The sequence below is a fragment of the Apodemus sylvaticus genome, chromosome X (assembly GCF_947179515.1).
Source record: "Apodemus sylvaticus chromosome X, mApoSyl1.1, whole genome shotgun sequence".
Lineage (NCBI taxonomy): Eukaryota > Metazoa > Chordata > Mammalia > Rodentia > Muridae > Apodemus > Apodemus sylvaticus.
In genome coordinates, this window is record NC_067495.1 from 151,451,732 (window position 1) to 151,473,060 (window position 21,329).

Consider the following 21,329-nt stretch of genomic DNA (forward strand, 5'->3'; position numbering starts at 1 on the left):
AGCTTGGAAAAGACTTTCCAGCGAAGACAATAGTTATAATTAACTGCTTGCCTGGTGACAGAACTATAACTCTTGATTAAAAATTATAATACTGAAGTTTTAGACTTCAAAGAACCAACTAGTGGTTTGGGCTGAAAATGAAGTAGTGAGTTTTCTGTGATTTTCAACATGAAAATCATATACATTTAAGAAATTGTATCCTCTTTTTGGTTTTCAGATGCTTTTGACTATGTTTATGCCAAGTATGTCATATCCTATTGGTATACACTACAGTATGGGATTGGCATCTTACTGGTATCCTTGTTTGCAACAATGAAGGGACACATTCTAGAAATAGCTACATCACACATGTGGAATCTCTCAGTCACATGATCAACCATTTTACTAAATACAAGCATATTTTCATTCACATACAGCTAAATAAAGAATTTTTCACATTTCATTACAGTGTACAACAGAGTGAGGCAAAGTATACAGTACATTTTGTTCTGGAATATAAGACAATCTAATCCAACATGCAGTTGTGATCATTGTTACAGTTAATCATTTCCTTACCTATGTAGTAAAATAGCTTCTAAAGCTTTATCCTTAGTATTTTATGAACACCTGGTTTTTCACATTTATTGTCTAACACCCACTTATTGCAGTGACAACAGCACTGAATTCTACTAAAATGATTTTTGAGATTCTTCTAGAACTTACGGAAGCAGTCAAGTTCAGCCACCTCTGCTGCATCCATGCTGGGTACTTTGAAACCCACTTTAAAAATCCAGGAACAGCAAACTATATAATGTATTTTAGTCAAGAAAATGGTAGACATGTTTTATTTCTACCCCTTTTCCCCTTGAGTCAACAAGAATCTAATCAATTCTAATTTATCAACTGGATAATCTTGGGTTTTGGAACAATCTAGACATGAGTACCATTGTTGAAATTTTGTGTTAAACCACAGAAAAGGTTTTGTGTTTGCCTTCTACAACCAAGAAGCTGGCAATTTAAAATATGTGAAATGATTATAGGATGATCATTTACCTGCAGTCGATGATGTGAATTGGTCCAAAATGACTTGTTTATTATACAAGTTGGAGCAAAGGTGGCAGAACAATCTTTCATAATTTTTATTATTTGGTTTATTTTAGCTGAAACAAATTCCCAGATTTCCTGATTCACACATATTCATACTGAACTTGAACAGGATATTGCAAAAACAATTTGCCATTCTTTCTACCACAATGTATATATGAGAAACTTGACTCTAATCAGAATAGTTTTCTTACTGTGAAAAGTATGGCTTTTGCCGAGATGAACTGGCTACAATCCAAAAAGAAATTTAAAGCATCACTTCTTTTTAAGAAGATAATGAAATTTTCATGTCAGCCATTCTAATTTGCTGATGTGGTTAGCTGTCTATTCACCTGAGAATTAAGAGCTGACTCTCTCGGGTAGACAGGAGCCCAATGTAGGTACATAGCAGACAGGTAGCCAAGATCATTGTGAGGTGAGTACTTTATCCCCATCCCACTCCCCATTGTTGTATTTGGTTCCTTTCAATAAAATATTCATAGTGTTTGTGAGAAGAACATTTATAACCCACACAGTTTTATTGTGTTTTCAGTTGCGCAATTAATCCCTTATTTAATGCCCTCTTGTCAATAATACCTGAGTGGGCTTTACCTTTGAGTCATTCCTAGATTCTTGCAAGATTATAACTGAGCTGTAAAACAAGGAAAACATATTATATCATGTAGAGAACATTTATTTATAGTCACATGTCTCCAAAGGTTAATAAATTAATCATTTATTCACACAAATAATGATCCAGTGAAAAAAGCTAGGTGTCAGGTAGGCTTGGTTCTTTCTTTTTTATTCTGTAAAATGGGGTCAAAAATCTCACAGTCCTATTATGGTGATCCAATAAATGAAATAAATTAATATGAAGAATTTTTAAGGGTTCTAAGACTACGTGTTGAGCCAATACTCAGCTTAGAACCAATGACCAAGGGCTTGACTAAGGGTTTTTTTTTTTTTTTTTTGGTTTTGTTTTTGTTTACAGTCTCTGTATTGTCACTGTCAGGTATCTGAAGAAGCATTACTTACTTCTGGAAGTATGCTTACTTCCAGATTATGGTTCCTTGATGCAATAAAAATCCAGGTGTGGTAAGAGGAGAAATAATGTGGCCTTTGGGTTACAATATTTTCTTTTTCCCCTTACATGATCATTTTGCATGGAAGAATTTCTTTCACATCATTGGCAACTTTATCATGCGAGTGTACACTTTCTCAAATGTGATAACAACAATGTGTGAATGACTTCCCTTTTCATATTCACAGCAGTTTTACTAGAATGCTAGATCTTGAAAGAATTTTACCAAATAGCTGATTCATATGGGCTTTTCATTTTACAGTTGAACTGTTAGAAGTAGTTTGGTGTATTTGTATAAAACACAGCACACATTTGGCATGGTATCATCGAATAAGTTGATACCATACTCTTTTTTCAGTTATCTTAATTGTCCCCAATTTGATACTTGATTTCCTTCTATATGTTTCTTTATGGTCACCATGTCTGAAAAGTTGTAATACCAAGAAACTGTTTATCTGTCTGTAGGTGTTTTCCTGGAACCTAACTTTCAAATACCCAGACCCTTAATATGTGGTCCACAAAGGGCACACAGAGCAGCCATTGCTGAGCCTGGCCCACAAAACAAGGTCTGGTCCAGCCCGTCAGCAATTTAGTCCCTCAGTCACAGCACCCAGGCTCCCTATCTACCCATACATGAGCCTGCCAGAGATCCAGGCCTAGTAAGAAGGCTCATTTATTATCCAAAGGTTGAGTTCTCTTCAGTCACATAAGGATTCTATTTATTTTGATAACTTTTAAGTTCAAGTGGGAGAGTATGTTTTGAAAATGGAAGGGTTAACTAGCACAAACATCTCCTCTCTGATTTGATAACCTCTTCTGAAGAATGAACAACATTTGGTACAAATCCACTCTTCACCCCTTCCCAACCCTCCTGGATTGTAATCTCCCCCCTTTTAACCAGCTCATATATGTCTCTTGTCAGGTCTGTGAAGGCTTTCTCCACATTAATGGCATCTCGGGCTGACGTCTCAATGTACTTCATGCCGTATGCAGCAGCCAGTTTCTCAGCCTCGTGTCGAGTCACTTGCCTCTGTGTATCCAGGTCACACTTGTGACCCACCAGAACAAATACAATTTGGTAGGGCTGAACGTGTACTTTGGTCTCTTCTAACCACTCATGGACATTCTGGAAGGACCTGCGGTTGGTAATGTCAAATAAGAGAAGACCACCTACTGAATTCCTGTAGTAGGCGCGAGTGATGGATCTAAAACACAAGAAAGAAGTAAAGAATAAAGTTCGTGTCCAAACTCCTTCGCTCCAATGAACTCAGCGTATTCTAGTGTTCCTGATTACTGACAGTTTTTTAGTAAATACAAATGCAGTTCTATAACAATAATGACAACTTTTCAATTGAGTAAAATGTTAAGAATGCTCATGAACTTTCAGGTGTTTTCCCTTGAATTTATTATAATCAATAGGAATTATAATTTATAACCCCTGAAAAAATATCTTGCAAAATATTTCATTTTTCTATTTATCATTAACCTGTTTTTTGTTTGTTTGTTGCCATTATTGCATTTTTTTTCTTGCAGGGGTCATCAGTAACTTATGTGAAGAAAAGGACAATCTTGTATTTCCTAAGCCATGTGGGAATGGGAAAATGGGGATGGTAAAATGTTCTGAGGCAGGGCTAGAGAAATGGTTCAGTAGTTAAGAGCACTATTTGCTCTCCCAGAGAGATTTGATTTCCAGCACCCACATGACAGCTCACAACTGTCTTTAATTCCAGCTTCTAAGGATCTGACATCCTCTCCTGGCCTCTATAGCTACCAGGCACTCATGTGGTTCACAGATATATATGAAGGCAAAACTACATACACATAAAATAAAACAATGTATCTAATATGTTCTGGAGAAAAATCTTATAAGCTCTCTTCACTGACAAAATTCAAAGAGGCACTAGGTGGGAGAATATCTGCCAAAATAGTGAAAGTGTTCCAATGAAGTTATATTATTATTTTGAATCATGTAATTAGGTTATTTTAGCATACTTATACATTTATTGTACTTCTCAAACAGAAGAAACATCAGATATTTTAGTTTCTTGAGTTGATGAGCCTCATTATAAATATATATTATGGTATTTTGCTTAAGAATGTAGGAGCTCATGAAAGACTATAGAACAATTTGCCCATATAATCACTTGCTTTAGACTACTGCAATTTTTGAAATTTATTTTTAGGATTTCTGTCTTCTTGAGAGGGCATGATAAATAATGAAGAGCTCTAGAGCTGAAAATGTATGGGAAAATGGCCCAGTGTTAATGTGGGGGAAATGTCTAGGGAATTACAGCCTAAGCCAGAAGATGGTATGGGTAGGCCTTACAAATAAGTTCAGGTCTCCAGAACCAGGGAGATTAGCCCTGAGGAATGGATATTCCTAATTTCTTTATGTTTGCAGATTAATGGAGAATGATAATTATATTGGAAAATGGTCCAATTTGTGAAAATGTTAATTTGAGAAATCAATGAGGAATGTATCAAAGCCCTAGAATATATTTATGCATTAGTGGTTTGTATTTAGCACAGAATGTATCAAAGTATTTCAATCATAGTGTAAAGCTACATAGAACTAGACACCAACCCTAAATTAAAAGTAAATATAAAAATATAAATGACAAACTGGGGAAATAGCTCACAACATACATGACATAAAAGGGTTAATGTTCTTTTTATTAGACAGAAGTCCAGGCTGGCCTTCAACTACTCATCACTCTCTTTCCTCAGCCTTCAGAGGGCTGAAATTATAGGGCTATGCCACCACTGTTGGTGTTGGGGTAATCTGTAAAGTAGTCCTACAAATCAATACTACATAATACATAATGAATAGTAAATATGAACAAGCTGTTCATACAGAGATCCCAGCAAAAATATATAAGAGATATTTCTTTATTCATTTGAACTTGTATAAAGTATTTGCCAAAGCTTTGTAGAAGTGGGAAGTTAGAGGCAACTTAAGCTTGTAATTATTTATTATCCATACCCATCTTCAATTGTCTAACTAGTATCTTCTGTGTTCAACTAATGTTCAGTGGAGAATCAGTCAGTGTTTATAAATATAGGGTATTGAGTCCTTTTGCTCTGGTTCTTCCTGTTCTACCTTACTTTAGTTCAAACTGCTCTCTACAAAGTTTTTATTAGTTTGTTTTCTGTCACTTATGTTTTTATTTATGCTGTTCCCCATTCTGGGCATTTCCTATCTTGGTCTTCATCTTCTCCAGTTAAACTTCTCTCCTTTGTATCCATACATGAAATTACAAATACATACTACAAAGGAAGAGCAAAGGATTATGAAAGAAAAATAAACATGCTGATTGATTATGTGCCCAGTCTTACAGTAGGGAGTGGCATATAAATACAAACAGCAAAACACTCTTTTATGTGTTGCCTCTGTATTTTTTCTTCTGACCATGCTAGTACTGAAACTCCAAGAAGTCAGGGTCTTTCTCTATTTACTTTATATGGAATTCTCTTATGTGAGTAACTTCACACTATTTCTTCAGAAGTGATTCCACCCTCTGGCAACTGACTGTATGATGGTTACAAGAGAGAGCCAATTAATCAGTCTCCATTTCCTTTATATTAGGACATATTCATTCTCTCTGTGTCTCTGTCTCTCCCTCTTTCTTTTCTTCCCTCCAAACATAAACAGATATATAGAAAGAAGTCACTATACATCTATCTACTCTACCTACCTATAGCTTTTAGTTATGTTAAAATGACTTGAAATTTTTTAAACTATGAATCATAGGGTCTGATTTTGATGAATTATATAGTGATCAATTTCAAGTTATTTATTAGCTACCAAAAAGCAGATTGATGTAATTGTGGTTCAAATAATGTGATAATGAATGGCCTTCCCTTGCCCGGGCGGTTCTTTCCCTGCATCGAACTCGAAGGTAGCTCAAAGTGAGCTTGAGAAGCTCCAGACAGACCCTTGTTTGTCACTGACAGACCCTGGCAGCATCGCGAAATTAACCTGGAAGTCCTCTTTCCCCAGGGGCTGAATAAGCCCCAAAGACCCTCCCACTGCTCGCGCGGGCCCGTGGTGCACTCCCACCTGAACCTCTCTTGACCCGCTGTATCCCAGATCTGGAGCTTGATGCGTTTTCCTGGCTCGATCTCCACCAAGCGGGAGAAAAAATCTACCCCCACGGTGGGATCTGAAACCTGAGCAAAGCGGCCCTCGGTGAAGCGGCGGATCAGGCAGGACTTGCCCACCGTAGAATCGCCGATGACAATGAGCCGGAACTGGTACAGCCAGATGGCCTCCATGGCAGTGGCCTGGCAGGACTCGTCGGCTCGGGCCTGGGGAGGCGGAAGGGGGCGCCCCACCAAGGCCTTAGCGCAGATCAACCCGTTTCTAGATTGGCTGCGAGTGCATCACTGGCCTGGTAGCCTGAAAGCAAGGTAGGCCCAGGCACTGGGAAGCAAAGGGATGGATGCTGCGCTCTCAAAGGTGATGAAATGGCAGCAGCATCAGCACCACGCACTCTGACTCATCACTGAAAATCCAGTTACTGTAATTCTCTGCGTAGACGCGGCACTAATTCACCACACTGTCTGTTAGAGGAGCGCACACAAAAATGGACAGGAAACTAATGTGTACAGTTTTTAATTATACCAACCACTCTCCTATACTGCCATTACAATTGCAAATATAATTCATTTTTATTGAAGCTAGAAAAATACAAAAAGTAAACAAAAGTCTGCAATTGAATAATTGTCTACGGGTTTCCATGCTCAAATATTCAAATATGCATGCGCATTTTTTGCTATTTATTTTTTAACACAAAATTTAACTTTTAATCCTATAGATTTTTGTGCAAATAACAACGTGTCATATACGGCTCTCCATTTCCAACACATTTTTAAAAGAACACTCATACTGTTTTCCCTAATAGCTGTCCTAATTTGTTTGTAACCAGTGCTATTCAAGGGTTCCCTACATACACACAGACACTTGTAATCTTTAGTCTTGTTCCCCTCCCGCGATTAGAAGAACACAAACTCAGTCTCCCCATTACCACAAGATATGCAATAAAATTTCTTAGCAGTTGGAGAAATTGTAGGGAGTCAGAACATTCTGAGTGCAATGTATAAGCTTTGCTATGGGTAACCTGCCTTCATTACCATAGCATTTCTTGTGCCAGGTAATTGTCTCTTTTGTCTTTTTTATAATTGTCCTTCATACCCTGGTGAGGTGATATTCTATTGTGATGTGCACTTTCTTTATGATTAGTGATATTGAATATTTTTTTTCAAATTCTTTTCATGATCATTTGCATCTATTCTGAGAAATATGTTTAGATTTAATGCTTATTTTTTCTTTATTAACATTTTAAACGTTATACCCTTTCTTAGTTTCCCCTCCAGAAACCTCCTATCCCATCCTCCCTCCCCTGCTTCTATGAGGGTGTTCCTCACCCACCTAGCCACTCCCACCTCCCCACCCTGGCATTCCCTTACACTGAGGCATCAAGCCTTTATGGGACCAAGGGCCTCTTCTCTCACTAATGCTGGACAAGGCCATCCTCTGCTACAGATGGAGCTGGAGCTATGAGTCCCTCCATGTGGACTCTTTGGTGGGTGGTTTAGTTCTTGGGAGCTCTGGGGGGGGGTGTCTGGTGAGTATTTTGTCACCCCTTCTAAGAAGGACTGAAGCATCCACACATTGGTCTTCCTTCTTCTTGAGCTTCATTTGGTATATGAATTATATCTTGGATATTCTGAGCTTCTGGGCTAATAAACACTTATCAGTGAGTGCATACCATGTGTGTTCTTTTGTGATTGGGTTACCTCACTCACGATGATATTTTCTAGATCCATCTATTTGCCTAAGAATTTCATGAATTCATTGTTTTTAATAGCTGCATAGTACTCCATTGTGTAAATGTACCACATTTTCTGTATCCATTCCTCTGTTGAGGGACATCTGGGTTCTTTCCAGCTTCTGGCTATTATAAATAAGGTTGCTATTATGCCCTTATTACATGTTGAGCCATCTTCTGGATTTATGCTCAGGAGTCCTCAGGTAGTACTATGTCCAATTTTCTGAGGGACCACCAAACCAATTTCCAGAGTGGTTGTACCAGCTTGAAATCCCACCAGCAATGGAGGAGTGTTCCTCCTTCTCCACATCCTCTCCAGCACCTATTGTCCCCTGAGTTTTTGATCTTAGCCATGCTGACTAGTGTAAGGTGAAATCTCAGGGTTGTTTTGATTTGTGTTTCCCTGATGACTAAGGATGTTGAACATTTCTTTAGGTGCTTCTCAGCCATTTGATATTCCTCATTTGGGAATTTCTGTTTAGCTCTGTACCCCATTTTTAATATGGATTTTTGGTTCTCTGGAGTCTTAAGTTCTTGAGTTTTTTGTAAATTTTGTATATTAGCCCTCTGTCGGATATAGGGTTCAATATCTTTTCTCAGTCTGTTGGTTGCCATTTTGTCCTATTGACAGTGCCTTACAGAAGCTTTGTAATTTTATGTGGTACCATTTGTCACATTAGAGCTAAGCTATTAGTGTTCTGTTCAGGAAATTTTACCCTGTGCCAATGTGTTGGAGGTTCTTTCCCCCTTTTTCTTCTATTAGATTCAGCATATCTGGTTTTATGTGGAGGGTTAGGGTAACCCTTGATCCACTTGGACTTAAACTTTGTACATGGAGGTAAGAATGGATCAATTTGCATGCTTCTATATATTGACTGCCTGTTGAACCAGCACCATTCATTGAAAATGCTATGATTTTTTCACTGGATGGTCTTAGTTCCTATGTGAAAGATCAATTGACTATAGGTGTATGGGTTCACTTCTGGGTCTTCAATTCTATTCCATTGATCTACCTGCCTGTTTCTGTAGCAAGACCATACAGTTTTTATCACAATTACTTTGTAGTATAGCTTGAGGTCAGCAATGATGATTCCTCCAGAAATTCTTTTATTGTTGAGAATGGTGTTTGCTATCCTGGGATTTTGTTATTTCAGATAAATTTCAGAATCGCTCTTTCTATTTCTGTGATGAACTGAGTTGGAATTTTGATGCTGATTGCACTGAATGTATAGATTGCTTTTGGTAAGATGGGCATTTTGCTATGTTTATCCTGCCTGTTGGTACTCTGTCTGGACTCCATCCCCACAGTTACCTGGCAATAGCCAGGTATGCTCCTCCCCACAGCAACCTGGCAGCAGCCAGGTAGGCCTGTGCCACTATAAAGGGGGATTCTTGCCCCCTCCTCACTCTCTTATTCTCTTGTTATCTTACTCTCTTGCCTATGGCCCCCTTGCTCACCCTCTCTCCCTGTTCCCTTCCCCCTCTTTCCATGTGGTCATGACTGGCCTCTACTTCTCTACTCTCTTCTTCTCTCTGCCTTTCTCTGCCTCTATTGTCATCTTAACCCCCCCTCCCCATGCCCTGAATAAATTCCATTCAATGTATACTGTTGTGTGGCTGGTTTCTCAGCAGGAAGGGATGCCTCAGCATGGGCCCGCTGAGGTACCCCCTTCCCGCACACCTTACCACACCCCATAGAACATATTCTTAAGCCTATTTCTCTTTTTATGATCACAACATTGGTGCACTACTTGGATCTAGAAACTGCAGGTTTGCATCCCACCTCAGTTACCACAAGAGATCCAAGTTCACTAGCTCAGATCTGGTAAGCCCACCAATCCTCCACTGGTCAGAGGGACCATCTGTATGGTCCTAGGAATTTCTTGAGCTTAGAGCTACCCCTGTGCTGTCCTGACCCTCATTTTAGGACTGAGATTTTGCTCTCCTCTTTCTCATGGCTGATAATTCCAGCCAGGGCTTGGAAGTCTGCTCTCTAGCTCAGTAGCACCAGCTCTGATCCTTACAGTTTCTTTCTCATGGCTGAGCATTCCAGGCTAGGCCCGGATAACTGCTCTTTGGCTCAGTAACACCGGCTCTCAGCATCAGAAGTTATCTTCCACATGTCTTGCCCTTGGGTCAGTTTGTTATACCTTAGACTTTCCCACACGTGCACGACCACCACCTGTGCATTCACACTCTCTTGCATGCTAAGAGCTTAGCTGCCCACTCCCACACACACGTGAGAGAGCCCCTTCCTCCCTTCTGCTTTCCCTCTATCTCTGCCTCTCTGTCCTCTGGTACTTGGATACATTACTAGGATAGGAAGCACTCTGCTTTGGGCCCTTACTTTCCCCTGCCCACTGCAGACTCTAGACACTGAACATCAACTTCTGGGTGCTAGTAGGAATGCTGGATGGGTTCCTCTGCCTCAGCTGCCACTGGCCCATAGCATGGTTCTCCAACCCACTGGCCCCGGATGCCACGACTTGTGGGCTGCCAGCTGTGTGCACCAGCCAACCCCTCACTGCGTGCCTGCCAGTACAGTTCAATCTCAAGCCACAGCTGTTAGTTCTTATTCTGGTCTTATCCAAATACTTCATTGCCAATACAAAAATATACTTTTCTCTACCTATACAACCTTTCAAAGTTAAGATTCTCATTCCTATCCTATCCTGACTACTACAATTAAATTCTATTTGGTTATAACCATAGCACTCAATCCTGTCAGAGGTTTGTTAATTATTGAGTTTATGACAGACCTCCCAAAGGCCTCTAACAGTTTCTCCCACAAAGTCTCAGAAGACACAGCTACAAGATACTTCCTGGGTTGTGATATTATAATCACTGAAATACACAGTGGACAAAACCTGATACTCTTGAGTGAAATCACTTGGCTAAACAAAGGTAAGCCATTTCTCTTGTCACATGTATCCCTTCCACAGAGAAAAAGCCTTCTTCTGTGCTTGAAAGCCAGAATGACAGCCCAAGTAGCCATGGAGACCCTGGAGACCACTGAAAACTGTTAGCTAGTAGACTCTGTAATTTTTTAAAATAATATAACTGCTAAATTATTGTTTATTCCTCAGTATTCTGACTACATTGACAGCTAGAAGAAAACCTTCACAGATTTTTTTAAATTTTCTTTTTGTTTATTGAAGAGGGAAGTAAAGGGAAGTAAAAATACTTTGATAAAATCAAAGATTTACATGGAAAATATCTTAAATGAACATGGTAAAATTGACAATTTTCATAGAAAATTAAGGAGTAAAGTGGTAGACATGTAAAACATTGCTAAATTAATTGAAATATGGGATAGAAACATTTTATGATAGAATTAACAATTTACGTGGAAAATATTTCTGATAAAATTGTAGAAAAATGTAGAAAAACATGTTAGAATTGAAGATTATCATGGAACATTTTATATGGATATAATAATGGTAGGCATAAAAGTATTCCTAAGTTGATTAAAAGTAGAATTATAAACTTTTTCTGTTAAACGTGAAGATATACATGGAAAATATTTCTTTTTTGTTGTTGTTGTTGTTTTTTGGATTTGGTTTTTTCGAGACAGAATTTCTATGTATAGCCTTGACTGTCCTGGAACTCACTCTGTAGACCAATCTGGCCTCGAACTCAGAAATCTGCCTGCCTCTGCCTTCCAGACTGCTGAGATTACAGGCGTGCGACACCACTGCCCGGCTTGGAAAATATTTCCGATAAAATTGTAGAAATATATAGAAAAATATGTTGTAATTAAAGATTATCATGGAAATTATATAGATAAAATGATAGGCATAAAGATAATTCTAAGTTGATTGAAGGTGGAATTATAAACATTTTCAGATAACATTGAAGATTTACATAGAAAATATTTCTGGTAAAATTCATGAAATATATAGACAAACATGTAAAAATTGACTCTTTCATGGAAAATTTTACATATAAAATGGTAGATATAAAACTGTTTCTAAATTAATTGAAGGTGGAATTAGAAACATTTGTGATAAAATCAAAGATTTACATTGAAAACATTTCTAATAAAATAGAGGAAATATATGGAAAGATATTAAAATTGAAGATTATCAGGAAAAATAATGCAGATAAAATGGTAGACATAAAAACATTGCTAAATAAATTAAAAGGGGAATTACAAACATTTTCTGATAAAATTGAAGATTTACATAAGAAATATTTCGTTAGTCTATGTCTTTTTATTGGGGAGTTGAGTCCATTGTTCTTAAGAGATATTAAGGAATAGTGATTGTTGCTTCCTGTTATTTTTCATGTTTTTTTTATTTTATTCGATATATTTTTTATTTACATTTCAAATGATTTCCCCTTTTCTGGTCCCCCACTCCCCGAAAGTCACATAAGCCCCCTTCCCTCCCCCTGTTCTCCCACCCACCCCTTCCCACTTCCCTGTTATGGTTTTGCCTTATACTGCTACACTGAGTCTTTCCAGAACCAGGGGCCTCTCCTCCGTTCTTCTTGTACCTCATTTGATGTGTGGATTATGTTTTGGGTTTTCCAGTTTTCCAGGCTAATATCCACTTATTAGTGAGTGCATACCATGATTGATCTTTTGAGACTGGGTTACCTCACTTAGTATGATGTTCTCCAGCTCCATCCATTTGTCTAAGAATTTCATGAATTCATTGTTTCTAATGACTGACTAGTACTCCATTGTGTATATATACCACATTTTTTGCATCCACTCTTCTGTTGAGGGATACCTGGGTTCTTTCCAGCTTCTGGCTATTATAAATAAGGCTGCTATGAACATAGTGGAGCATATATCCTTATGACATGCTGGGGAATCCTCTGGGTATATGCCCAGGAGTGGTATAGCAGGATCTTTCGGAAGTGATATGCCCAGTTTTCTGAGGAACTGCCAGACTGATTTCCAGAGTGGTTGTATCAATTTGCAACCCCACCAGCAGTAATGGAGTGTTCCTCTTTCTCCATATCCTCAGCAACACCTGCTGTCTCCTGAGTTTTTAATCTTACCCATTCTGACTGATGTAAGGTGAAATCTCAGGGTTGTTTTGATTTGCATTTCCCTGATGACTAGTGAAGTTGAGCATTTTTTAAGATGTTTCTCCGCCATCCGAAGTTCTTCAGGTGAGAATTCTTTGTTTAACTCTGTACCCCATTTTTAATAGGGTTATTTGGTTTTCTGGGGTCTAACTTCTTGAGTACTTTGTATATATTGGATATTAGCCCTCTATCTGATGTAGGGTTGGTGAAGATCTTTTCCCAATTTGTTGGTTGCCGATTTGTCCTTTTGATGGTGTCCTTTGCCTTACAGAAACTTTGTAATTTTATGAGGTCCCATTTGTCAATTCTTGATCTTAGAGCATAAGCTATTGGTATTCTGTTCAGGAACTTTCCCCCTGTATCGATGTCCTCAAGGGTCTTTCCCAATTTCTTTTCTATTAGCTTCAGAGTGTCTGGCTTTATGTGGAGGTCCTTGATCCATTTGGATTTGAGCTTAGTACAAGGAGACTAGGATGGATCAATTCGCATTCTTCTGCATGCTGACCTCCAGTTGAACCAGCACCATTTGTTGAAAAGGCTATCTTTTTTCCATTGGATGTTTTCAGCTCCTTTGTCGAGGATCAAATGGCCATAGGTGTGTGGGTTCATTTCTGGATCTTCAATCCTGTTCCATTGATCCACCTGCCTGTCACTGTACCAATACCATGCAGTTTTTAACACTATTGCTCAGTAGTATTGCTTGAGGTCAGGGATACTGATTCCCCCAGAATTTCTTTTGTTGTTGAAAATAGTTTTAGCTATCCTGGGTTTTTTGTTATTCCAGATGAATTTGAGAATTGCTCTTTCTAACTCTATGAAGAATTGAGTTGGGATTTTGATGGGTATTGTGATGAATCTGTAGATTGCTTTTGGCAAAATGGCCATTTAAACTATATTAATCCTGACGATCCATGAGCATGGGAGGTTTTTCCAATTTTTGAGGTCTTCCTCTATTTCCTTCTTCAGAGTCTTGAAGTTCTTGTCATACAGATCTTTCACATGTTTGGTAAGAGTCACCCCAAGGGATTTTATCCTGTGTGTGGCTATTGTGAAGGGTGTCATTTCTCTAATTTCTTTCTCAGCCTGCTTATCCTTTGAGTATAGGAAGGCTACTGATTTGCTTGAGTTGATTTTATAACCTGCCACTTTGCTGAAGTTGTTTATCAGCTGTAGGAGTTCTCTAGTGGAGTTTTTTGGGTCACTTAGGTAGACTATCATATCATCTGCAAATAATGATACTTTGACTTCTTCCTTTCCAATTTGTATCCCTTTGACCTTCTTATGTTGTCTAATTGCCCAAGCTAGTACCTCAAGTACAATATTGAAAAGATAAGGAGAAAGTGGGCAGCCCTGTCTAGTCCCTGATTTTAGTGGGATTGCTTCAAGTTTCTCTCCATTTAGTTTGATGCTGGCCACCGGTTTGCTGTATATTGCTTTTACTATGTTTAGGTATGGGCCTTGAATTCCTGTTCTTTCCAAGACTTTAAGCATGAAAGGATGCTGAATTTTGTCAAATGCTTTTTCAGCATCCAATGAAATGACCATGGGTTTTTTTCTTTGAGTTTGTTTATGTAGTGGATTGCATTGGTGGATTTCCGTATATTGAACCAATCCTGCATCCCTGAAATAAAGCCTACTTGATCATGGTGGATGATCGTTTTGATGTGTTCTTGGATTCAGTTGGCAAGAATTTTATTGAGTATTTTTGCATCGATGTTCATTAGGGAAATTGGTCTGAAGTTCTCTTTCTTTGTTGGATCTTTGTGTGGTTTTGGTATCAGTGTAATTGTGACTTCATAGAAGGAATTGAGTAGTGTTCCTTCTGTTTCTATTTTGTGGAATAGTTTGAAGAGTATTGGTGTTAGGTCTTCTTTGAAGGTCTGATAGAATTCTGCACTGAAACCATCTGGTCCTGTGCTTTTTTTGGTTGGAAGGCTTTCTATAACCCCTTCTATTTCTTTAGGGGTTATGGGACTGTTTAGATTATCTATTTGGTCCTGATTTAATTTTGGTATTTGGTATCTGTCTAGGAAATTGTCCATTTCCTCCAGATTCTCCAGTTGTGTTGAGTATCTTTCCAAGGTTTTCAATCTGCAGAGATGTCTCACTTTGTGATTTCTTTATTGTTTCTACTTCCACTTTTAGATCCTGGATGGTTTTCTTCAGTTCCTTCACTTGATTGTTTGTGTTTTTCTGTAATTCTTTAAGGGATTTTTGTGTTTCTTCTTTAAGGACTTCTGCCTGTTGACCAATATTCTCCTGTATTTTTTTAAGGGATTTTTGTGTTCCCTCTTTAAGGGCTTTTACCTGTTGACCAACATTCTCCTGTATTTCTTTAAAGGAGGTATTTAAGTCTTTCTTGAAGCCCTCTATCAGCACCATGAGGTATGATTTTAAATCCAACTCTTGCTTTTCCGGTGTGTTGGGGTATCTGGGACTTGCTGTGGTGGGAGAACTGGGTTCTGATGTTGCCATATGGCCTTGGTTTCTGTTGGTCGGGTTCTTATGCTTGCCTTTTCCCATCTGGTACTAGTTGGTATTGTTGTCTCTGGCTGGAGTTTGTTCCTTCTGTGGTCCTGTAAGCCTGTGTCCTTACTACTCTTGAGCTCAAAAGTGAAAGAACTGCTGGGAGATATCTCTTTCTGATGCAAATGACAGCAGGCAGGAAGACTTCTGTCCCAGATGCTCCACTAATCTTATGTCCTATGTCCTCCTAGCTGGTCCTCTCCAGAGAGAAGGTGGAGATCTCACCTCTGTGCTCAAAAGTGAAAGCACTGCTGGGAGATCGCTCCCTCCTGGTGGGCTATGCACAGAAGGCTGTGGAGTCTCCAGACTCCCTGATGCAAATGGTGGCAGAAAGACTTCTGACCCAGCTGCTCTACTGATCACAGAAGGTCATGGAGTCTTCTGGCTCCCTGATGCAAATGGGGAAGACTTCTGACCAAGCTGCTCCCCTGATCTTAGGCCCTGTGTGTTCCTAGCTGGTCCCCTTCAGAGAGAAGGTGGAGATCTTACCTCTGAGCTCAAAAGCTTGTTTGGTTAGAGTCACACCAAGATACTTTATATTGTTTATGGCTATTATGAAGGGTGTCATTTCCCTAATTTCTTTCTCAACCTGTTTATCCTTTGAGTATAGGAAGGCTACTGATTTCCTTGAGTTAATTTTATAACCAGCCACCTTGCTGAAGTTGTTTATCAGCTGTAGGAGTTCTCTGGTAGAGTTTTTTGGGTCACTTAAGTATACTATCATATCATTTGCAAATAGTGATAGTTTGACTACTTCCTTTCCAATTTGTATCCCTTTGACCTTCTTGTGTTGTTTAATTGCTCTAGCTAGAACTTCAAGTACTATATTAAAAAGATAGGGAGAGAGAGGGCAGCCTTGTCTCATCCCTGATTTTAGTGGGATTGCTTCAAGTTTCTCTCCATTTAGTTTGATGTTGGCTATGGTTTTGCTGTATATTGCTTTTATTATGTTTAAGTATGGACCTTGAATTCCTGTTCTTTCCAAGACCTTTAACATGAAAGGATGCTGAATTTTATCAAATGCTTTTTCATCATCTAATGAAATGACTATGTGTTTTTCTTTTATTTGAGTTTGTTTATGTAGTGGATTACATTGATGGATTTCTGTAATGAAACAAGTGAAAAATCTATATGACAGGAACTTCAAGTCTTTGAAGAAAGAAATTGAAGAAGACCTGAGAAGATGGAAAAATCTTCCTTGTTCTTGGATTGGCAGGATTAATATAGTAAAAATGACCATCTTGACAAAAGCAATTTACAGATTCAGTGCAATCTCATCAAAATCCCAACTCAATTCTTCATAGACTTAGAAAGAGCAATTCTCAAATTCATCTGGAATAACAAAAAACCTAGGATAGCTAAAACTATTCTCAACAGTGAAAGAACTTCTGGGGGAATCAGTATCCCCGACCTCAAGCAGTGCTACAGAGCAATTGTGTTAAAAACTGCATGATATTGGTACAGTGACAGGCAAGTAGATCAATGGAATAGAACTGAAGACCCAGAAATGAACCCACACACCTACAATCACTTGATCTTTGATAAAGGAGCTACAACCATCCAGTGGAAAAAAGATAGCCTCTTCAACAAATGGTGCTGGTTCAACTGGTGGTCAGCATGCAAAAGAATGCAAATTGATCCATTTTTATCTCCTTGTACTAATTTCAAGTCCAAGTGGATCAAGGACCTCCACATAAGACCAGACACGCTGAAACTAATAGAAAAGGAACTGGGGAAGACCCTTGAGGACATGGGCACAGGGGAAAATTTCCTCAACAGAACACCAATAGCTTATGCTCTAAGATCAAGAATTGACAAATGGGACCTCATAAAACTACAAAGTTTCTGTAAGGCAAAGGACATTGTCAAAAGGACAAAATGGCAACCAACAAATTGGGAAAAGATCTTTACCAACACTACATCCGACACAGGGCTTATATCCAAGATATACAAAGAACTCAAGAAGGTAGACTTCAGAGAGCCAAATATTCCCCCTTAAAAAATGGGGTACAGAGCTAAACAAAGAATTTTCACCTGAGGAATATCGAATGGCCGAGAAGCACCTAAAGTAATGTTCAACATCCTTAGTCATCAGGGAAATGCAAATCAAAACAATTGTGAGATTTCACTTCACACCAGTCAGAATGGCTAAGATCAAAAAGTCAGGAGAAAACAGGTGCTGGCGAGGATGTGGAGAAAGAGGAACACTCCTCCACTGCTGGTAGGGTTGCAAGCTGGTACTACCACTCTGGAAGTCAGTCTGGCTGTTCCTCAGAAAACTGGAAATGATACTTCCAGGGGACCCTGCTATACCACTCCTGGGCATATACCCAGAGGATTCCCTAGCATGTAATAAGGATACATGCTCTACTATGTTCATAACAGCCCTATTTATAATAGCCAGAAGCTAGAAAGAACCCATATGTCCCTCAGCAGAGGAATGGATACAGAAAATGTGGTATATATACACAATGGAGTACTACTCAGCCATTAGAAACAATGAATTCATGAAATTCTTAGACAAAAGGATGGAAGTGGAGAGCATCATACTAAGTGAGGTAACCCAGTCTCAAAAGAACACTCATGGTATGCACTCACTGATAAATGGATATTAGCCTATAAGCTTTGAACACCCAAGATACAATGCACATATGAAATGATGCCCAAGAAGAAGGAAGGAGTGGCTCCCATTCCTGGGAAAGCTCAGTGCAGCAGTGTCAGGGAATACCAGGACAAGGAAGTGGGGAGGCGTGGATTGGGGAACAGGGGGAGGGAAGAGGGCTTATAGGACTTTTGGGTAGGGGGGGTCCAGGAAAGGAGAAATCACTTGAAATGTAAGTAAAGAATATATCAAATAAAAAAAAAGAAAAAGAAGTGAAAGCCTGTTGGGAGATCACTCCCTCCTGAAGGGCTATTCACAGAAGGCTGTGGAGTCTCCTGGCTCCCTGTTGCAAATGGTGGCAGGAAGCCCTTCACAGATTTTGTTTGTTTGTTTGTTTGTTTTTGAGGCAGTATTTTATTTTTTTAATTTTTATTTTTTATTAGGTGTATTCTTTATTTACATATCAAATGTTATCAACTTTCCTCCTTTCCCCTCTGAAAATCCCCTATCTATCCCCCTCCCCCTACTAATCAACCCACCCACTCCTGTTTCCCTGTCTTGGCATTCCATTACACTGGGGCATGAAGCCTTCACAGGACCAAGGGCCTCTCCTCCCATTCATGACTGACAAAGCCATCCTCTGCTACATATGTGGCTAGAGTCATGGGTCCCTCTATTTGTACTCTTTTTTTAAAAACATTTTTCAATATTATTTGTTTACATTCAAAATGATTTTCCCTTTCCCAGTTCCCCCCTCCCTATAAGTTCCCTAAGCTGTCTTCCCTCAGCCCATTCTCCTGTCACCCTCTCCTACTTCTCTGTCCTGGCATTCCCCTACAATGCTGGAACAAGCATTTTCAAGACCAGGCACCTCTCTTTCCTCTTTCTTGGGAATCATTTTATATGTGAATTGTGTCTTGGATATTCAGAATTTCTGAGTTAATATCTACTTATCAGTGATTGCATTCCAAGTGTGTTCTTTTGTGATTGGGTTACCTCACTTAGGATGATATTTTCCAGATCCAACCATTTGCCTAAGAATTTCATGAATTCATTGTTTTTAATTGCTGAGTAGTATTCCATTGTGTAAATATACCACATTTTCTGTTTCCATTCCTCCATTGAGGGACATCTGGGTTCTTTCCAGCTTCTGGCTATTATAAAGAAGGCTGCTATGAACATAGTGGAGCATGTGTCCTTATTGCATGCCAGGGAATTCTGTAGGTATATGCCCAGGAGTGGTATTGCAGGGTCCTCCGGAAGTGTCATGCCCAGTTTTCTGAGGAACCGCCAGACTGATTTCCAGAGTGGTTGTTCCAACTTGCATTCCCTCTGGGGAAGACCCTTGAGGACATGGGCACAGGGGAAAAGTTTCTGAACAGAATACCAATAGCTTATGCTCTAAGATCAAGAATTGACAAATGGGACCTCATAAAACTACCAAGTTTTTGTAAGGCAAAGGACATGGTCAAGTGGACAAAATGGCAGCCAACAAATTGGGAAAGTATCTTCACCAACCCTACATCCGATAGAGGGCTAATATCCAATGGTATACAAAGAACTCAAGAAATTAGACTCCAGAGAGCCAAATAACCCTATTAAAAATGGGATACAGAGTAAACAACAAATTTTCACCTGAAGAACTTCGAATGGCTGAGAAGCACCTTAAAAAATGTTCAACATCCTTAGTCATCAGGGAAATGCAAATCAAAACAACCCTGAGATTTCACCTCACACCAGTCAGAATGGCTAAGATTAAAAACTCAGGAAACAGTAGGTGCTGGCGAGGATGTGGAGAAAGAGGAACACTTCTTCACAGATTTTAATCTCTTCCTTCCTTCCTTATCATATAGTGGTTAACTCTAAAAGATTCCACTATATGATCCAACTTTTCAACTTTTTAATCTTGTTCCTCTGTTCCACAAAAGGTTAATCTTTTTTAAAAATTTTTTAATTGGATATATTTTTTATTTACATTTAAAATGTTATCGCCTTTCCCAGTTTTCCCCCTTCCCAGGTAGCCCCTTTCCCATCCTTCCTCCCCCTACTTCTACAAGGGTGTTTCTCTACCCACCCCCATCCCACCTGCCCACCCTCAATTCCCCTACAATGGGGCATGTATTTAGCCTTCATAGGACCAAGGACCTCTCCTTCCCTTGATGCCTGACAAGGCCATCTTCTGCTACATATGCAGCTAGAGCCATGTGTACTCTTTGGTTGATGGCTTAGTCCCTGGGAGCTCTGGAGGGTCTGGTTGGCTGGTATTATTGTTCTTCCTATGAGGTTACAAACCCCTTCAGCTCCTTTAGTCATTTCTCTAACTCCTCCATTGGGGACCCCCACCCTCAGTCCAATGCTTGACTGTGAGCTTCTGCTTCTGTATTTGTAAGGCTGTGACAGGGCTTCTCAGGGGACAGTCATATCAGGCTCCTTTCAGCAAGTATTTCTTGGCATGTTGGGGTTTGGTGACTGTATATGGGATGAATCCCCAGGTGGTACAGTCTCTGGATGGCCTTTTCTTCAGTCCCTTCTCCTGTAAGATTTTTCCCCCTTCTCAGAAGAACCGAATCACCCACACATTGGTCTTTATTCTCCTTGAGCTTCATGTGGTCTGTGGATTGTATCTTGAGTATACAGAGCTTCTGGGCTAATATCCACTTATCAGGGAGTGCATACCATGTATGTTCTTTTGTGATTGGGTTACCTCCCTCAGGATGGTATTTTCTAGTACCATCCATTTGTCTAAGAATTTCACAAATCCATTGTTTTATTAGCTGAATAGTACTCCATTGTGTAAATATACCACATTTTCTGTATCCATTCTTCTGTTGAAGAACATCTGGGGTCTTTCCAGCTCCTGGCTGTTATAAATAAGGCTGCTATGAACATAGTGAAGCATGTATCCTTATTACATGTTGGAGCATCTTCTGGGTATATGCCCAGGAGTGGTATAGCTGGGTCATCTGGTACTGCTACGTCCAGTTTTTTGAGGAGCTGCCACACTGATTTCCAGAGTGATTGTACCAGCTTGCAATCCCACCAGCAATGGAGGGATGTTCCTCTTTCTCCACATCCTTGCCAGCACCTGTTTTTTCCTGAGTTTTTGAATTTAGCCATTCTGACTGATGTGAGGAGGAATCTCAGGGTTGTTTTGATTTGCATTTCCCTAATAACTAAGGATGTTGAA

General features: G+C 39.4%; 1 protein-coding gene across 1 annotated transcript; it reads right to left on the reverse strand.

Annotated features, from left to right (window-relative positions):
• Window positions 1–1,440: 1,440 nt before the first annotated feature.
• Rab39b (RAB39B, member RAS oncogene family) lies at window positions 1,441–6,645 on the reverse strand. Its single transcript, XM_052171513.1, has 2 exons — window positions 6,204–6,645; window positions 1,441–3,348 (listed from the first exon to the last, which is right to left on the reverse strand). Exons 1-2 carry the CDS (start codon window positions 6,416–6,418, stop codon window positions 2,922–2,924), a joined length of 642 nt encoding a protein of 213 aa, XP_052027473.1. The 5' UTR covers window positions 6,419–6,645; the 3' UTR covers window positions 1,441–2,921.
• Between the last annotated feature and the right edge of the window lie 14,684 nt (window positions 6,646–21,329).